Source organism: Nerophis ophidion, linkage group LG12, assembly GCF_033978795.1.
Source record: "Nerophis ophidion isolate RoL-2023_Sa linkage group LG12, RoL_Noph_v1.0, whole genome shotgun sequence".
NCBI lineage: Eukaryota > Metazoa > Chordata > Actinopteri > Syngnathiformes > Syngnathidae > Nerophis > Nerophis ophidion.
The window spans coordinates 63,571,397-63,591,782 of record NC_084622.1 but is presented as its reverse complement, the minus strand read 5'-3'; the positions used below and the strand labels follow the sequence as shown (position 1 = coordinate 63,591,782).

Below are 20,386 nucleotides of genomic sequence, written 5' to 3'. Positions count from 1 at the left end.
ATTTTTTTTCTCTAAATGTGGTCCCTGAGTCAATATAATTGCCCAGGCCTGACCTATATTGAGTAAAACATGCATGAAACTAGAATATCAAGTGTTGCAAAGCTGTGTCATCAGCACTCACAAGTATAAAACTACTTTTTTTAAAGTAATAATTTCTTACTTCAAGCATGAAAAAATGAATGAATGAATTATATTTATATAGCGCTTTTCTCTAGTGACTCAAAGCACTTTACATAGTGACACCCAATATCTAAGTTACATTTAAACCAGTGTGGGTGGCACTGGGAGCGTGGGGGTAAAGTGTCTTGCCCAAGGACACAACAGCAGTGACTACGATGGCGGAAGCGGGAATCGAACCTGCAACCCTCAGGTTGATGGCACGGCCACTCTACCAACCGAGCTATACAGCTCGTGATGCCAAGCGCATATCGTTATATCAAGATAATGGCACTGGCATTTGCTTCATTTATGAATATTTTTCAACATATTGAGCAAAAAGGTCTCTTTTTTCTACCTAGAAAAGTACACTTGCTATTATTGAAAATATACTTATTTGAAGGTATTTTTGGGTTCAATGAGGTTAGCTAATTTTGCTTGTTTTGGAAAGTCTTGACAAGCTGAATTTTCTTGTTCTATTGGCAGATAATTTTGCTTAGTTCAAGTAAAATACCCCTCATTTTTGTATTTTTTTTCTTGTTTTTGAACACTGACTTTTTGCAGTGCATTTGTCATGCGTCTGTTAGGAGCGGGGTGTAGACGAGTGTCTGATCTCTTGTTTTCCGCATGACCTGGTCCAATTTCTGACAGCTTGTCATGTGCAATCACAGTAGGATTACTCACACGTACATGGACCAAAGCAGAATAGCTGGCCTTCTCGCTGCCTGATTGAATGCTGAGACAGCACCAAGCCAACAGCGAAAAAACAACAGTGATTCTACGGCCATTCATCCCTGAGCTCGAGGGCCACAGAATGGGAAGGGGGCACTTTTGGCCGTTGAAAAATGTCCAAAATGTCTGCGGGCTTCTTGTCCACAACAAAGTTCCACTTAAATGCACCAGACCTGTGTACAACAAGCAGAAGTTGAATAAATGACCGTTCATTCCACTCCTTATCAAATGCTTGCTTCACCTTTCCAGACTGAAGTTTTACGTTTCGAATTGAAAAGATTACGCTCACCGCCACCGTCAGTCGTGTGTACTTTACGTGATTCATCATGCCCTCGGCCGCGGAGAAGTAATCTTGCAAATATTTCACTCAGGGCGTGAGCTTGACTTGTGTGCACGCAATATCAGCTTGTTTTTGTGCAGCAACACATCGAGAGGGAACATCTGCTATGCTGTGTTTCCCACAGGACTGCAATGTATTTGTGGCAGGAGTAGTACGTTATGTCATCAAAAAACACAAAGTGCGAAATAGATATGTTTAGAAATACAAATGTGCTTCTGTCGCTTTTTTGTCACAAACTAGATTTTAGATGGGGGGAGTGGCCCAATGCAGGACCTGTTGCTCGTTGCCAATAGGACAAGAAGTCACCAAATGTGTTGCAAGTAGCCTTTTGGAAAAATCTAGAGGGGGCTCGCTAACTACAGTATAGTTTACCCTTTTGGAAAAGAGTAGTGCCTTACAAACCCCGTTTCCATATGAGTTGGGAAATTGTGTTAGATGTAAATATAAACGAAATACAATGATTTGCAAATCATTTTCAACCCATATTCAGTTGAATATGCTACAAAGACAACATATTTGATGTTCAAACTGATGAACATTTTTTTTTTTTGCAAATAATCATTAACTTTAGAATTTGAAGCCAGCAACACGTGACAAAGAAGTTGGGAAAGGTGGCAATAAATACTGATAAACTGGGACGGCGTGGCACAGTGGGAGAGTGGACGTGCGCAACCCAAGGGTCCCTAGTTCAATCCCCACCTAGTACCAACATCGTCACGTCCATTGTGTCCTGAGCACCCTTGCTCCTGATGGGTACTGGTTAGCGCCTTGCATGGCAGCTCCCATCATCAGTGTGTGTGAATGAGTAAATGTGGAAGTAGTGTCAAAGCGCTTTGAGTACCTTGAAGGTAGAAAAGCGCTATACAAGTACAACCCATTTATTTATTTATAAAGTTAAGGAATGCTCATCAAACACTTATTTGGAACATCCCACAGGTGTGCAGGCTAATTGGGAACAGGTGGGTGCCATGATTGGGTATACTAACAGCTTCCCAAAAAATGCTCAGTCTTTCGCAAAAAAGGATGGGGCGAGGTACACCCCTTTGTCCACAACTGCGTGAGCAAATAGTCAAACAGTTTAAGAACAACATTTCTCAAATTGCAATTGCAAGAAATGTAGGGATTTCAACACCTACGGTCCATAATATCATAGAAAATGTTCAGAGAATCTGAAGAAATCTCATTGAAAGACCGTGTCCTTCGATCCCTCAGACGGCACTATATCATAAACCAATATCAATCTCTAAAGGATATCAACAAAGGGGCTCAGGAACACTTCAGAAAACCACTATCACTAAATACAGTTGGTCGCTACATCTGGAAATGCAAGTAAAAGCTCTACTATGCAAAGTGAAAACCATTTATCAACAACATCCAGAAACCCCGACGGCTTCTCTGGGCCTGAGATCATCTAAGATGGACTGATGCAAAGTGGAAAAGTGTTCTGTGGTCTGACGAGTCCACATTTCAAATTATTTTTGGAAATATTCGACATCGTGTCATCCGGACTAAAGGGGAAGCGAACCATCCAGACTGCTATCGACGCAAAGTTGAAAAGCCACCATCTGTGATGGTATGGGTATCTAAGCGCCGTCTTTTTCATGGAAGCCCCTGCTTATTTCAGCAAGACAATGCCAAGCCACATTCAGCACGTGTTACAACAGCGTGGCTTCGTAAAAAAACAGTGTGGGTACTTGGGACGGCGTGGCGCAGTGGGGAGAGAAGCCGTGCGCAACCCGAGCATCCCTGGTTCAATTCCCACCTAGTACCAACCTCGTCACGTCCGTTGTGTCCTGAGCAAGACACTTCACCCTTGCTCCTGATGGGTGCTGGTTGGCGCCTTGCATGGCAGCTCCCTCCATCAGTGTGTGAATGTGTGTGTGAATGGGTAAATGTGGAAGTAGTGTCAAAGCGCTTTGAGTACCTTGAAGGTAGAAAAGCGCTATACAAGTACAACCCATTTATCATTTATTTTATTTACTTTCCTGGCCCGCCTGCAGTCCAGACCTGTCTCCCATCGAAAATCTGTGGTGCATTATGAAGCGTTGAATTTGACAGCGGAGACCCCGGACTGTTGAACGACTGAAGCTCTACATAAAACAAGAATGGGAAAGAATTCCACTTTCAAAACTTCAACAATTAATATCCTCAGTTCCCAAACGTTTATTGAGTTTTGTTAAAAGAAAAGGTGATGTAACACAGTGGAGAACATACCTTTTCCCAACTACTTTGGCACGTGTTGCAGCCATAAAATTCTAAGTTATTTATTATTTGCAAAAAAAAAATAAAGTTTATAGCGGTATAGCTCGGTTGGTAGAGTGGCCGTGCCAGCAACTTGAGGGTTGCAGGTTCGATTCCCGCTTCTGCCATCCTAGTCACTGCCGTTGTGTCCTTGGGCAAGACACTTTACCCACCTGCTCCCAGTGCCACCCACACTGGTTTAAATGTAACTTAGATATTGGGTTTCACTATGTAAAAGCGCTTTGAGTCACCAGAGAAAAGCGCTATATAAATATAATTCACTTCACTTCACATGAGTTCGAACATCAAAAATCTTGTCTTTGTAGTGCATTCAATTGAATATGGGTTGAAAATGATTTGCAAATCATTGTATTCTGTTTATATTTACATCTAACACAATTTCCCAACTCATATGGAAACGGGGTTTGTTTGTCCACGCCTGGGTGTTTATTAGGATGTCCTTGTCGCGCAGTCATAGGTTTGCATTAATAACTTTTTGTTGTTTTTGTTTGCACTGGAGGGGATGTTTTGGTTAATTCCACCCATGGCAGTCCAATATATTTGTGGCAATGAATGCATAGTAAACAGTCTTGTGAAACTAAAGAGTGTTTACCTTTTAATACGATGCCTCACAAAAAAGCACAAAAGTAGTGATGATTTTTGCAGTATTTTGCAAGACTGTGATACTTGACAAGAGACACCCCCACCACCTCCCTTATTGCACAGCATATCCAATCCATATATTGTATTTGTACACGTCTGTAACTGTCACATGATGCACGTCAAGCATCATGAGTGTGTAAAAGGAATGTCCCACTCCGGAGGAATAGGAAAGGCCTCTTCTTGTTCCCTCATCAAAACATCGCATGGCTGCAAATTATCAGTAAGCAACATGCACTCCAAAGAATTTAGCAGGAAATGAAAAGTCAAGCACACTTACTGGATTTAAACCAAAAGTATTTGGTTGTGAATTCATGCACGTACAGCAGTGGCTGTCATAAAGAGGCTATATTTTGCTTTTTCAAAGCTGCTTAGATCAGGATATTTTATGTTCATGCTATATCGTTTTTTAGTATTTTAATTTATTTGATAAGATTTTTTTTTCACACTATAATTTTTTTAAAAATAAATAATGTATAATTATTTTGTTTTAATCCTATAAAGTTTAGGGCAGCACGGTGTAAGAGGGGTTTGTGCGTCGGCCTCACAATACGAAGGTCCCGAGTGGTCCTGGGTTCAATTCTGGGTTCGGGATCTTTCTGTGTGGAGTTTGCATGTTCTCCCCGTGACTGCGTGGGTTCCCTCCGGGTACTCCGGCTTCCTCCCACCTCCAAAGACATGCACCTGGGGATAGGTTGATTGGCAACACTAAATTGGCCCTAGTGTGTGAATGTTGTCTGTCTATCTGTGTTGGCCCTGCGATGAGGTGGCGACTTGTCCAGGGTGTACGCTGCCTTCCGCCCGATTGTAGCTGAGATAGGCACCAAAAGGGACAAGAAAATGGATGGCTGGATTGCTATAAAGTTTAAAATATCATAAATGCTTTAAGTCAGTGGTTCTCAACCTTTTTTTTCAGTGATGTACCCCCTGTGAAGATTTTTTTTAATTCAAGTACCCCCTAATCGGAGCAAAGCATTTTTGGTTGAAAAAAAAGAGATAAACAAGTAAAATACAGCACTATGTCATCAGTTTCTGATTTATTAAATTGTATAACAGTGCAAAATATTGCTCATTTGTAGTGGTCTTTCTTGAACTATTTGGAAAAAAAGATATAAAAATAACTAAAAACTTGTTGAAAAATAAACCAGTGATTCAATTATGAATGACCACTCTCCCGTGTGGAGGGGGTCCGGTCCGATCCGGTGGCCATGTACTGCTCGCCTGTGTATCGGCTGGGGACATCTCTGCGCTGCTGATCCGCCTCCGCTCGGGATGGTTTCCTGCTGGCTCTGCTGTGAACGGGACTCTCGCTGCTGTGTTGGATCCGCTTTGGACTGGACTCTCGCGACTGTGTTGGATCCATTATGGATTGAACTTTCACAGTATCATGTTAGACCCGCTCGACATCCATTGCTTTCCTCCTCTCTAAGGTTCTCATAGTCATTATTGTCACAGACGTCCCACTGGGTGTGAGTTTTCCTTGCCCTTATGTGGGCCTACCGAGGATGTCGTGGTGGTTTGTGCAGCCCTTTGAGACACTAGTGATTTAGGGCTATATAAGTAAACATTGATTGATTGATTGAATAAAGATTTCTACACATAGAAGTAATCATCAACTTAAAGTGCCCTCTTTTGGGATTGTAGTAGAGATCTATCTGGATTCATGAACTTAATTCTAAACATTTCTTCACAAAAAAAAGAAACATGTCCACAAAAATTTCAGCTGTCAACACTGAATTGTTGCATTGTTGCATTATTGCATTGTTGCATTTCTTTTCACAGTTTATGAACTTACATTCATATTTTGTTGAAGTATTATTCAATAAATATATTTATAAAGGATTTTTGAATTGTTGCTATTTTTAGAATATTTAGAAAAAATCTCATGTACCCCTTGGCATACCTTCAAGTACCCCCAGGGGTACGCGTACCCCCATTTGAGAACCACTGCTTTAAATAATGCCTCTATTAAGTCAACCGCCGTGTTGTTTGGTCTATAGCGGGGGTCGGCAACCTGCGGTTCTGGAGCCACATGCGGCTCTTTATCGCCGCCCTAGTGGCTCCTTGGAGGCTGGGGTGCTTTTTCAAACATGTATGAAAAATGGAAAAAGATGAGGGAAAAAAAACATTTTTTGTTTTAATATGGTTTCTGTAGGAGGACAAACATGACACAAACCTCCCTAATTGCTATAAAGCACACTGTTTATATTAAACATGCTTCACTGATTCGAGTATTTGGCGAACGCCGTTTTGTCCTACTAATTTTGGCGGTCCTTGAACTCACCGTAGTTTGTTTACATGTAAAGCTTTTTCCGACATTCTAAGACGTGTTTTATGCCACTTCTTTCTCTGTCTCATTTTGTCCACCAAACTTTCAACGTTGTGCATAAATGCACAAAGGTGAGTTTTGTTGATGTTATTGACTTATGTGGAGTGCTAATCAGACATATTTGGTCACTGCATTACAGCAAGCTAATCGGTGCTAACATGCTATTTAGGCTAGCTGTATGTATATATTCCATCATTATGCCTCATTTAGTTTCCTTTAAGTCCTCTTAATTCAATTGATATCTCATGACACACTATCTGTATGTAATATGGCTTTTAATTTTTTGCGGCTCCAGACGGATTTGTTTTTGGTCCAATATGGCTCATTCAACATTTTGGGTTGCCCTGGTTTATAGTTACAAATATAACTACCATGGTCGCTAATAACTATTGCCGGGCCAAAAACACACTGCCATTCACATATGTGGCTGGAGAAAACCTTATTTAAATAAACTCCAAAGAGGGCAGAATTGTGGCCCCCAAATTGCCAATACACTTGTGGCGGTAGGGGCGTGGCCAATATGATGTCATAATTTACATAACCATCAATGATTTTTAAAAAGGCGAAACAAAATTATAAACATAGTGTCTATTACAAAATAAATCAATTATAATTTTTTCTTATGTTGTATTGTTTTGCTCTCTTTTTCAATTGAATTCATTTCAACACACTGCACTATATCCTACCCTCCTTGAATGTAGCAATTCAGTTTGTCAAATATGTAAACAGTCCATGAAGTCACTGTAAAACCAAGCACACAAAGTAATGTACACTAATATACACATTAAGTGCACTTGCATGTAGGAATCACATTAAATTAATAATACAGTTGGCTACAAATTGAAAAAAAAAGCAATACTGATAATACTTTGATTTGGTAAATACCTTTAAAAAAAAACAAGGACACTTTACTATATACAGATAAAGTAATTGATGATAAAATAAAGATAATGATATCAGAACAAGGATAAAATCAGCACACAACAAACAAATACGGACAGTGTAGACCAGGGGTAAGTAACCTATGGCTTTAGAGCCAGATGTGGCTCTTTTGATGGATGCATCTGGCTCGCAGATTAATCTTAGCTGACATTGCTTAACACGATAAGAAATTAATATTTCCACTGGTAATCGGAGTTAAAAATATTGTTCAAAATACAAAACATTCTTCTGCATTTTAATCCATCCAGTCGTTTTCTAACGCATCTGTTCAAGAAGGCGCATTAACGGTAAGAAGTATTCTATTTATTATTGGTTAGCTTCAGAATAAAAATGTTATTAAAAAGAATATGAGAGTTATTGTACTCAAAAAATGTTGAAGTTACTTAAAAATGCACGCCTTTAGTTGTATTCATCCATCCATCCATCCATCCTTCTTCCGCTTAACCGAGGTCGGGTCGCGGGGGCAGCAGCCTAAGCAGGGAAGCCCAGACTTCCCTCTCCCCAGCCACTTCGTCTAGCTCTTCCCGGGGGATCCCGAGGCGTTCCCAGGCCAGCCAGGAGACATAGTCTTCCCAACGTGTCCTGGGTCTTCCCCGTGGCCTCCTACCGGTTGGACGTGCCCTAAACACCTCCCTCGGGAGGCGTTCGGGTGGCATCCTGACCAGATGCCCGAACCACCTCATCTGGCTCCTCTCGATGTGGAGGAGCAGCGGCTTTACTTTGAGTTCCTCCCGGATGACAGCGCTTCTCACCCTATCTATAAGGGAGAGACCTGGAAACTCATTTGGGCCGCTTGTACCCGTGATCTTATCCTTTCGGTCATGACCCAAAGCTCATGACCAAAGGTGAGGATGGGAACGTAGATCGACCGGTAAATTGAGAGCTTTGCCTTCCGGCTCAGCTCCTTCTTCACCACAACAGATCGGTACAACGTCCGCGTTACTGAAGACGCCGCACCGATCCGCCTGTCGATCTCACGATCCACTCTTCCCCCACTCGTGAACAAGACTCCTAGGTACTTGAACTCCTCCACTTGGGGCAGGGTCTCCTCCCCAACCCGGAGATGGCACTCCACCCTTTTCCGGGAGAGAACAATGGACTCGGATTTGGAGGTGCTGATTCTCATTCCGACCGCTTCACACTCGGCTGCGAACCGATCCAGTGAGAGCTGAAGATCCCGGTCAGATGAAGCCAACAGGCAGAGACCTAATCCCGCGGCCACCAAACAGGAACCCCTCAATGCCTTGACTGCGCCTAGAAATTCTGTCCAAATTAGTTGTATTCAGTGTTAAAAAAATAATATAAGGCTCTCATCGAAATACATTTTAAAATATTTGGCTTCCATGGCTCTCTCAGCCAAAAAGGTTCCCGACCCCTGGTGTAGACTAAGGCAGTTACAGTGAGTTTACAATTTTGAACAGGTGGAATTTCAGTCTGTATTCGAATGTATGAAGGCAGTCAATATTGCAGATTGTTGAGAGTTCCACAGTTTGGGAGCAGAGTGACTGGAAGCTGTACTAGCCATGGCAAAGAGGTGGGTTGATGGCACAGCAAGATGGATGGAAGAGGAGGATCGGAGGGAGTTTTTCAGGAGGAAGTTTGGCCAAATGCAGCCAGCTTAATATCAGCGTACAATGTACCAGCTCATTGCCAGGCTAATGTATCTCAGCAGAACAAATGTGTACATCCATCCATTTTCTATGCTGCTTATCCTCATTAGGGTCACGGGTTTAAGAGGAACCAATCCCGGCGGACTTCAGGCGAGAGGTGGACTACACTCTAGCCTGGATGCCAGCCACTTGCAGAGCACACATAGACAGACAACTATTGACACTTATATTTATACCTATGAACAATTTAGAGTCTCCAATGAACCTAACAAGCAGATTTTTGGAATGTGGGCATGGAGAATCCCCCACACATGCATGGGGAGATCATGCAAACTCCACAGAGAAGTCTGAACGGAGATTCGAAGAGGTTGGACGTTAGTGTCTTAATTATTAACTGGAAATACCTTTTCTTTTGAAACTTATTTCTTTACTTTTGCAGAGAGCCAACTTTGTAGCCGATGTTGACAGACGATTCAGATGCACATTTTTCCAAATAAAGCATAGAACATTTTCAATGTTTTTCAAACGACTTTTGGCTAATAGTGCTTAAATAATTAGCATCAGGTGGCAAATGAAAAAAACACAATATAGAGCAGGGGTCACCAACCTTTTTGAAACCAAGAGCTACTTCTTGGGTACTGATTAATGCGAAGGGCTACCAGTTTGATACACACTTAAATAAATTGCCAGACATAGCCAATTTGCTCAATTTACCTTTAACTCTGTTATTATTAATAATTAATGATATTTATCTTTATGGAAACACTGATCATCTTAATGATTTTTCGCAATACATATATATAGAAACAGATAAATATTTTTAAAAAAGGGGTATTTCTGTCTGTCATTCCGTCGTACATTTTTTTTCCTTCAACGGAAGGTTTTTTGTAGAGAATAAATGATGAAAAAAACCACTCAATTGAAAGGTTTAAAAAAGGAGAAACACGAAAAAAATGAAAATTACATTTTGAAACATAGTTTATCTTCAATTTCCACTTTTCAAAATTCAACCGAAAAAAAGAAGAGAAAAACTAGCTAATTCTTTTTGATAAAATAATAATTTATGGAACATCATTAGTAGTTTTTCCTGATTAAGATTACTTTTAAAATTTTGATGACATGTTTAAATAGGTTAAAATCCAATCTGCACTTTGTTAGAATGTATAACAAATTGGACCAAGCTATATTTCTAACAAAGACAAATCAATATTTCTTCTAGATTCTCCTGAACAAAAATTTTAAAAGAAATTCAAAAGACTTTGAAATAAGATTTAAATTTGATTCTACAGATTTTCTAGATTTGCCAGAATATTTTTTTTTAATTTTAATCATAAATTTGAAGAAATATTTCACAAATATTTTTTGTCGAAAAAACAGAAGCTAAAATGAAGAAATGTATTTATTATTCTTCACAATAAAAAAATAAATTTGAACATTGATTTAAATTGTCAGGAAAGAAGAGGAAGGAATTTAAAAGGTATGTTTGTTTAAAAATCCTAAAATCATTTTTAAGGTTGTATTTTTTCTCTAAAATTGTCTTTCTGAAAGTTATAAGAAGCAAATTAAAAAACAAATGAATTTATTTAAACAAGTGAAGACCAAGTCTTTTGAAATATTTTCTTGGATTTTCAAATTCCATTTGAGTGTTGTCTCTCTTAGAATTAAAAATGTCGAGCAAAGCGAGAACAGCTTGCCAGTAAATAAATACAATAGAAGCAGCTCACTGGTAAGTGCTGCTATTTGAGCTATTTTTAGAACAGGCCAGCGGGCGACTCATCTGGTCCTTACAGGCACCGTGTTGGTGACCCCTGATATAGAGGCTGAGTGGATCAGAAAGTTCAACTGTGACAGTCGCTGAAAAAAAGGTTATGAATCTGGTAACCGGAGTTCTCGTGCAACCTTCCTCATAAATAGCCTTTCTCCAATTAGGATCCAGTGTGTTCTCTTTGCATTCTCGGAAATAATAATAATAATAATTAAAACAATGTTGTCTTCTTGTACTTTTAAAGCCCATAACGCTCTTCTATCTAACTAAACATTTTGAAATGTCATTTCAGGAGAACCCACAAGCATAGATAAAGAGCAGGTAGAAGGAGAGCTGAAACGACTAGAAGAAGAAGTTGCTGCTTGTAAGTAGCTCAACTAGCTCCTCTTTAGTTTCTTGGACTCAATCGGAGGCAACTTGACATTTCGTGCTTAGCATTACTTCATGTTTCCAAATCTGTCTAAGATTCCATTCTTTGTGTGCACGCAGCCTTTTCCAGCACGGGTTTTGACTGCCGCGCATCACTGGTTTTCAGTCCAGCCAACCCTGACATGGCAATTGAAGACTGTCTCGCTGAGCTGGGAGAGCGCATGGTCCGAGAGCTGGACACACACCTGAAAGCAGCCGTACACACACTTCTATCAGGGTCAGTTTATTGTTTGGGAGAAGGATGGCCGCAGGCTTGATTTCATTCTATTTAAACTACAGTCATTCTTACTACAAACTTTGTTTCCATATGAGTTGGGAAATTTAGTTAGATGAAAATATAAACGGAATACAAATCATTTTCAACCCGTATTCAGTTGAATATGCTACAAAGACAACATATTTGATGTTCAAACTGATAAACTTTGTTTTTTTGCAAATCATTAACTTTAGAATTTGATGCCAGCAACACGTGACAAAGAAGTTGGGAAAGGTGGCAATAAATACTGATAAATTTAAGGAATTCTCGTCAAACACTTATATGGAACATCCCACAGGTGTGCAGGCTAATTGGGAACAGTTGGGTGCCATGATTGGGTATAAAAACAGCGTCCATGAAATGCTAAGTAATTCACAAACAAGGATAGGGCGAGAGTCACGACTTTGAAAGCAAATTGTCGAACAGTTTTAGAACATTTCTCAACGAGCTATTGCAAGGAATTTAGGGATTTTACCATCTACGGTCCGTAAAATCATCAAAAAGTTCTAGAGAATCTGGAGAAATTACTGCACGTAAGCGATGATATTACGGACATTTGATCCCTCAGGCGGTACTGCATCAAATACCGACATCAGTGTGTAAAGGATATCACCACATGGGCTCAGGAACTCTTCATAAAACCACTGTCAGTAACTACAGTTGGTCGCTACATCTGTAAGTGCAAGTTAAAACTCTGCTATGCAAAGCCAAACCCATTTATCAACAATATCCTGAAACGCCGCCGGCTTGCCTCGGCTCGAGCTCACCTAAGATGGACTGATGCAAAGTGGAAAGGTGTTCTATCATCTGAGTCCACATTTCAAAGTATATTTAGAAACAGAGGACGTGGTGTCCTCCAGAACAAAGAGGAAAATAACCATTCGAATTGTTATAGGCGCAAAGTTCAAAAGCCAAAATTTATGATGGTATGGGGGTGTATTAGTGTCCAACGCATGAGTAACTTATACATCAGTGAAGGCACCATTAATGCTGAAAGGTCCATACAGGTTTTGGAGCAACATTCTGTATGTTGTCGTTCAAGCAACATTATCATGGACGCCCCTGCTTATTTCAGCAAGACTTAAGTGTGACAGCAGCGTGGCTTCGTAAAAAAAGAGTGCGGGTACTTTCCTGGCCCGCCTGCAGTCCAGACCTGTCTCCCATCGAAAATCTGTGGCGCATTATGAAGTGTAAAATACGACTGAAGCACTACATAAAACAAGAATGGGAAAGACTTCCACTTTCAAAGCTTCAACAGTTAGTTTCCTCAGTTCCCAAACGTTTATTGAGTGTTGTTAAAAGAAAAGGTGATGTAACACAGTGGTGAACATGCCCTTTCCCAACTAGTTTGGCATGTGTTAATTATTAGTTTTGAAAAAAAAAAATTTTTTATGAGTTACAACATCAAATATCTTGTCTTTGTAGTGCATTCAACTGAATATGGGTGGAAAAGGATTTGCAAATCATTGTATTTTGTTTATATTTACATCTAACACAATTTCCCAACTCATGGAAACGGGGTTTGTTCATGCAACTTGCAAGTCGACCATCTCATCTCGTCCTTGTACACCATCTTCTTCTTATTGCTAAAAAAGACCTGCTTAAGTTGATGTCGACTGCTTTTGTCGACATACAATTTGAGACTCAAAGGCAGACTTGCAACCCACTTGCAGGCTTATATGTTGTGGCCCTCTACTTAACTTCATAGTTAAATGTAATTAATCAAAATATATCATGGCGGTCTTAAATCCCTCTAGACCAGAGGTGCCCATTACGTCGATCGCGAGCTACCAGTCGACCGCGGGGGGTGTGTCAGTCGATCTCCAGCCAGGCTTTTAAAAAAAATTGACCTAAAAATTAGTGATCATCAATCTTCACCAAGACGTCGCTTAAATGACATTCACGGTACCGGAGGGTCTTGTGAGATGACGCTGGCTGCTGCAAGATCATTATTATGAAAATATGACCGAGAGGAAGGCGAGAAACACTTTTTATTTCAACAGACTCTCGCGCCGTACCTTCCGTCAAAACTCTAAAGGCCGACTGCACATTTCCTATCTTCACAATAAAAGCCCTGCTTCATGCTGCCTGCGCTAACTAAATACAGAGTCTCGGAAAACTGGCGTGCAGAAGCGATCCCTCAGAAATCTGGCGTGCACATCACTTGTGCACGCCAGCTTTCCGAGACTCTTATTTTGTTAGCGCAGGCAGCATGAAGCAGGGCTTTTATTGTGAAGATAGGAAATGTGCAGTCGGCCTTTAGAGTTTTGACGGAAGGGACGGCGCGAAAGTCTGTTGAAATAAAAAGTGTTTCTCGCCTTCCTCTCTGTCATTTTTTCCTAATAATGAACTGGCAGCAGCCAGCGTCATCTCACAAGACCCTCGGGTGCCGTGAATGTCAATCAAGCAAGCTACGGAATTTGCCGCCAATGTTTTTCTTGTAAAGTGTATGGAAGCTGGATGAATTAGATGCCAAAAACCAACCACTTTCATGTGGTATTGTACAGAAAGGACAACTTTTTTTCTCCTCCATTTGAAAATGTGGGCGTTATCATCATTACTGTCTGATTCCAATCAATGCAAGTCATCAGAATCAGGTAATACACCAACTTATATTCTTGTCTTTGTGAAAGAAAGACATCTATATGTGTTACACATGCTTGTATTATCATTAAACACATTTAACTTGTTTACAAAAATGTCTCTTTCATAAATAAATAAATATAAATGATATATATAAATGAGGTAGATCCCCTCTAGTTGGTCAATTGAAAAGTAACTCGCCTGCAGAAAAAGTGTGGGCACCCCTGCTCTAGACATAAAATACACAAACACACATTGGGCAAGACAAAGAGCTACAAGCAAGAGGAAGTGTCTCTGACCTTATCCTGGGGAACTAAACATAGTCAAAATATAAAATGTTTGCAATCAATACTATATTGATAATAACTTAAGGCCTACCATAGCTCAGGGTCTCTATGATTTGGTGATGGAAGCAGTTAACAAATGTACTCCCATGTTTAAAACGTTATTCTGAAGGGAATACTTTGTTTTTCCCAGCCTCAACCTGAATACCTCGAGCGGCCACCAGGTAAATTTAGTTTGAGGCTTCTGCCCCAAGGGGTCATTTCTATGAAAATCGGGTCTGTTTATGTCAATGTAAGGTTGCTAGCTTTGTCATTATCGCTAAGCCCCATGAAATTTGGCAGCTCAGACACCTTGAAAGAAGAGGCAGAAGAGTGGGTACTGTCTAAAATGTAACTTAAAAGTAAAAGCACAGCAGTAATGACCTTGATCTCACCACTGCAACAAACATTTTTTTAGACTTTTGTAGTTAAAGTTAAAGTACCAATGATTGTCACACACACTAGGTGTGGTGAAATGTGTCCTCTGCATTTGACCCATCACCCTTGATCACCCCCTGTGAGGTGAGGGGAGTAGTGAGCAGCAGCGGTGGCCGTGCCCGGGTATAATTTTTGGTGATTTAACCCCCAATTCCAACCCTTGATGTAGAGTGCCAAGCAGGGAGATAATGGGTCCCATTTTTATAGTCTTTGGTATGACTCAGCCGGGGTTTGAACTCATAACGTAGTGATTTAGGGCTACATAAGTAAACATTGATTGATTGATTGAAACTCAGGGCGGACACTCTAACCACTAGGCCACTAAGTAGGTATAGATTGTTAGTCACCCGAAGAAAGCTTGCAAGCGAGTGAAAGCCGGGCCAATGTGGATCCTTGACTGTCCTTTTATCCGGGTAGCCTACCTTTTTCTATTTTTTTTTTGTCTCCTCACACTGTAAAAACTGAAATCTAAGTAGGATGAAATATCTCAAATAAGGGTGATATTTGCTTATTTCTTCTCACTAGGCAGATTTTATGTTCGAGTGTTTTACTTATTTGAAGTGTTTTGGTTCTAAATGATCTCAGTAAGATATTACAGCTTGTTGCTGAGATTTGATGACCTATATTGAGTAAAACATGCTTCAAATTAGAATATCAACTGTTGCAAAGCTGTGTCGTCAACCCTCACAAGTATAAATCCACTTTTTTAAAGTAATACTTTCTTACTTCAAGCTTGAAAAAAAATCATTATGTCAAGGTAATGGCACTAGCATTTACTTCATTTAAGAATATTTTTCAACATAACGTTTTTAGCATTCAATGAGACATTATTGCGAAGTTTTGTATTAGTTTGCCTAAAAATAGGTATACCGGCTCCCAGACATATTTTTTTTCTCTAAATGTGGTCCCTGAGTCAAAATAATTGCCCAGGCCTGACCTATATTGAGTAAAACATGCTTGAAACTAGAATATCAAGTGTTGCAAAGCTGTGTCATCAACACTCACAAGTATAAAACGGCATAGCTCGGTTGGTAGAGCGGCCGTGCCAGCAACTTGAGGGTTGCAGGTTCGATTCCCGCTTGTGCCATCCTAGTCACTGCCGTTGTGTCCTTGGGCAAGACACTTTACCCACATGCTCCCAGTGCCACCCACAACTGGTTTAAATGTAACTTAGATATTGGGTGTCACTATGTAAAGCGCTTTGAGTCACTTGAGAAAAGCGCTATATAAATATAATTCACTTCACTTCACTTACTTCAAGCATGAAAAAAAAATCGTGATGCCAAGCGCATATCGTTATGTCAAGGTAATGGCACTGGCATTTGCTTCATTTATGAATATCTTTCAACATATTGAGCAAAAAGGTCTCTTTTTTTCTGCCTAGAAAAGTACATTTGTTATTAGTGAAAATATACTTATTTTAAGGTATTTTTGGGTTCAATGAGGTTAGCTAATTTTGCTTGTTTTGACAAGCTGAATTTTCTTGTTCTATTGTCAGATAATTTTGCTTAGTTCAAGTAAAATACCCCTCATTCTAGTATTTTTTTTCTCGTTTTTGAACACTGACTTTTTGCAGTGCAGACAACACTTCGTTTCTTTGGTTATTTTGGAGCTTCTGCCATGATAGCAGTAACTGCACGTAGGCATTCGCATCGACTTCCGTCTTTGCAACTAATGGGGAAAGTTGGGATTGACGTATGCCATAAAGCACGTCACCAAATGTGTAGTTTGTTGTGTGGCAGGGTTCCTGCCACCCTCCTCCAAGTTGCTTAGTGCCAGTGAGAGCGACACAGACCCCCTCAGGCTGAGACAGAGGTGCCATTCAACTAGTTGTAAGGCGATGTATCATCCAAAAAAGTTAGGCAAATATTTTATGAAGGTTGAAAAGTTACTGAGTGCTGCATTAACTGGATTCTACCACAGTAACAAAAAAAACACGCTTTTAAAGGCCTACTGACATGAGATAGCAGGTCCATTCTATGTGTCATACTTGATCATTTCGCGATATTGCCATATTTTTGCTGAAAGGATTTAGTAGAGAACATCCACCATAAAGTTTGCAACTTTTGGTCGCTAATAAAAAAGCCTTGCCTGTACCGGAAGTAGCAGACGATGTGCGCGTGACGTCACGGGTTGTGGAGCTCCTCACATTGTTTATAATGATAGCCAGCAGCAGCTAGAGGTATTGAGACCGAGAAAGCGACAATTTCCCCATTAATTTGAGCGAGGATGAAAGATTCGTGGATGAGGAAATTTAGGGTGAAGGACTAGAAAAAGAAAAAAATGTTAAAAAAAAAAAAAAGGCATTTGCAGTGGGAGCGATTCAGATGTTATTGGACACATTTACTAGGATAATTCTGGAAAATCCCTTATCTGCTTTTTGTGTTGCTAGTGTTTTAGTGAGATTAAATAGTACCTGAAAGTCGGAGGGGTGTGGCCACGGGTGTGTTGACGGCAGAGTCTCTAAGGGAAGTCACGGCAGCTGCAGCAGGACGGAAGCTCTGCTTATGTCTCCAGTAAGAGGCGACTTATTACCACAATTTTCTCACCGAAAACTGCCGGTTGACATGTAGTCTGGATCCATGTTCGCTTGACCGCTCTGATCCATAGTAAAGCTTCATCTTCGGGAATTTTGAACAAGGAAACACCGGCTTTTGATTGATTGATTGATACTTTTATTAGTAGATTGCACAGTACAGTACATATTCCGTACAATTGACCACTAAATGGTAACACCCCAATAAGTTTTTCAACTTGTTTAAGTCGGGGTCCACGTTAATCAATTCATGGCTGTGTTTTTGTGGCTAAAGGCTTCCCACCTCCATCTTTCTACTTTGACTTTTCCATTATTAATTGATCAAATTGCAAAAGATTCAGCAACACAGATGTCCAGAATACTGTGTAATTATGCGATTAAAGCAGACTACTTATAGCTTGGATCGGGCTGGAAAATAACGTCCGCTACAACCGGTGACGTCAAACGCACGCGTCATCTTACCGTGACGTTTTCAACACGACACTTAGCGGAAATTTAAAATTGCAATTTAGTAAACTAAAAAGGCCGTATTGGCATGTGTTGCAATGTTAATATTTCATCATTGATATATAAACTATCAGACTGCGTGGTCGCTAGTAGTGGCTTTCAGTAGGCCTTTAATCTTCTCAAATATGCGCAGGGCTAGTTTAAATTTGGGTTAAGTTGGCAACTGCTTATATCGATGCGAGTCTGACGCAATGTGGACTTAAACAGGTTCCACTGTATCATATTGACTCATTCAACAGCAACATAACTACTGTCTAGGTACACAGCAGTAAAATGAGGCAATACAAAAGAAAAAATCATGGTGGTGTTGATCTGAATTTTATAACAGCAATTAAAGAAGTACATTTAAATTTTTCAAGTGAATATGCTTGCACAATGGCAGGTTTCAGTTTTGGTTATGTCGGCAACTGCTTATGTCGACGTTAGTCAGCAAGGGGTGTCAATGTAAACATGTTCCATTGTATCAGTCAGTTGTGAAGTGATTTTCATTTTACTAAGTCTATAAAGATTCTCCCTTTCTTCACAATCCATCCCTCTTTATTGTACATGAGTCGGTGGTCAAAGTCAGTGCCTTTTGGTAATTCTCAATTTTATTATGCTATTACAGTACAATAATAATGTGTGCTGATTGGTAAAACATCAGTAAAACATAAGCAAAATGAGCATTTAAAGAGATCACTACTTCACCTAAAGAAAGTAAAGGTTGAAATATACCCTGATTGATTTATAGTTCTTTTGTGGGGGGTGGTGCTAGACTTGTAATTCTCTTCCAAGACACTAAGGGGCAGTGTTGATTGTTTGAATGAGACTTTTATTAGTAGATTGCACAGTACAGTACATATTCCGTACAATTGACCACTAAATGGTAACACCCGAATAAGTTTTTCAACTTGTTTAAGTCAGGGTCCACGTAAATTAATTCCTTAAGGCAGGGGTCCCCGAACTACGGCCCGCGGGCAAGGTCCAGCCCGCCAGCGTCCAAAATCCGGCGGGCTGGACTTGGACCTATTTTTGATTATTTTTTCAAATCTGTCCTTTCTAATTCATTTTCTACTGCTTGTTACTCTGTGTATCCTGGCCGCTCAGGCAAATCATATCGTCTAAAAATCCATTTTTCCATCGATGGAGTGTGCACTTGATGACAGGTTTTCAGTCAATTAAGTCAATTATTGCGTGAGGAATATGTATGTATGTGTATATTTGTGAATATACATCGGCCAAATTATTAGATGTTTACCTTCTTATAAAGAGTGATGACATCCACGACATCGACAACTAATCATTCAGAAAAAAATGGTTAACTTTAATGGATGTTTTACTTATAAACCAGCGGAAAATACCTTCGTAATGATGAACTGTGTAGTCACAGCAGACTATTATTATTTGCAAAGGTATTCAGTATGTAGAACAAGAGAGATCTATGTAATTGTAAATAAACAAAACTGTTATATAACTATTATATTTCTTCTGGATGCAGCAACAACACAATTGGCTGAAAAACAACACATTCAGTAATTTTTTTAGATTGAGATAAGTACACAATATTCGTTTTCATGCACATGTGTAATCACGGTCGCTTTGTTTCAAACAATACATTTTTGCATTTCGCCACCGATGCAAGGCTTGCGGGAAAGATGCCGAGAGTACTCACAAAGTTTAAATGAGTACATTATTACATCATGCTGTCATTTATGTTTTTTTAGATCTTTGGAGTACGAAACATTCCGAGATGCAACACTGGACCTGTCAACACACACACAAGGAGCGTGGAGCAAAGTGAGCTCCGTTTCGCTCTAAGAGTGCTGTTTTAGTTAATTCTGTTATGCTCTCCCTCCTTTCTATTTTCTCCCTTGATCCCTTATTACTTCCTTCATCCCTCTCTTCTGCTTGACTATTTCCCCTATTATTGTTCCTGATTCATTATTTCCCGCATGTATCCCAGGTTCTGGTGCCTTTGGTGTTGCTTCAGGCTTTACAAAACCAAGGTCAGTCCCTGGTAAATCTGCTGCATCTTGGAGTGCGCTTCCTGGAGGAGGCTCACGGTGAATACATCATCCAACATGGGGGATATGTGAGTACATGTTAATGTTTTGTCATCTGCAGCGTCCATAGATGCTGTTTGATTTAGGACAGCATGGCAACCTGATACAAATACATTAGAACAGCATGGAAACCTGATACAAATACATTAGAACAGCATGGCAACCTGATACGAATACATTAGAACAGCATGGCAACCTGCTACAAATACATTAGAACAGCATGGCAACCTGATACAAATACATTAGAACAGCATGGCAACCTGATACGAATACAATAGAACAGCATGGCAACCTGCTACAAATACATTAGAACAGCATGGAAACCTGATAAAAACACATGATACAAATGCAATGCAGACACGATGAAATGTTGAAGTTTGAGGAGGTGACACATGATAAGCTGGAACAACAAAAAGGTCAAATGCAGTGTTTCTCATACCTTCATTTATTTTTGGTGGACCGCCTCTAATGAATTGGACAGCCACAAATAGATTTGG

General features: G+C 40.0%; 1 protein-coding gene across 2 annotated transcripts in view; it reads left to right on the top strand.

Annotated features, from left to right (window-relative positions):
* Nucleotides 1-20,386, top strand: part of bcl2l13 (BCL2 like 13) — a 53,078-nt gene that overhangs the window by 12,483 nt on the left and 20,209 nt on the right. For both annotated transcript variants that reach the window (XM_061917978.1, XM_061917977.1), the window contains exons 3-6: nt 11,068-11,139; nt 11,265-11,421; nt 19,551-19,623; nt 19,790-19,918. In XM_061917978.1, the coding sequence (XP_061773962.1) occupies nt 11,068-11,139; nt 11,265-11,421; nt 19,551-19,623; nt 19,790-19,918 (431 nt within the window). The remainder of the gene's footprint in view (nt 1-11,067; nt 11,140-11,264; nt 11,422-19,550; nt 19,624-19,789; nt 19,919-20,386) is intronic.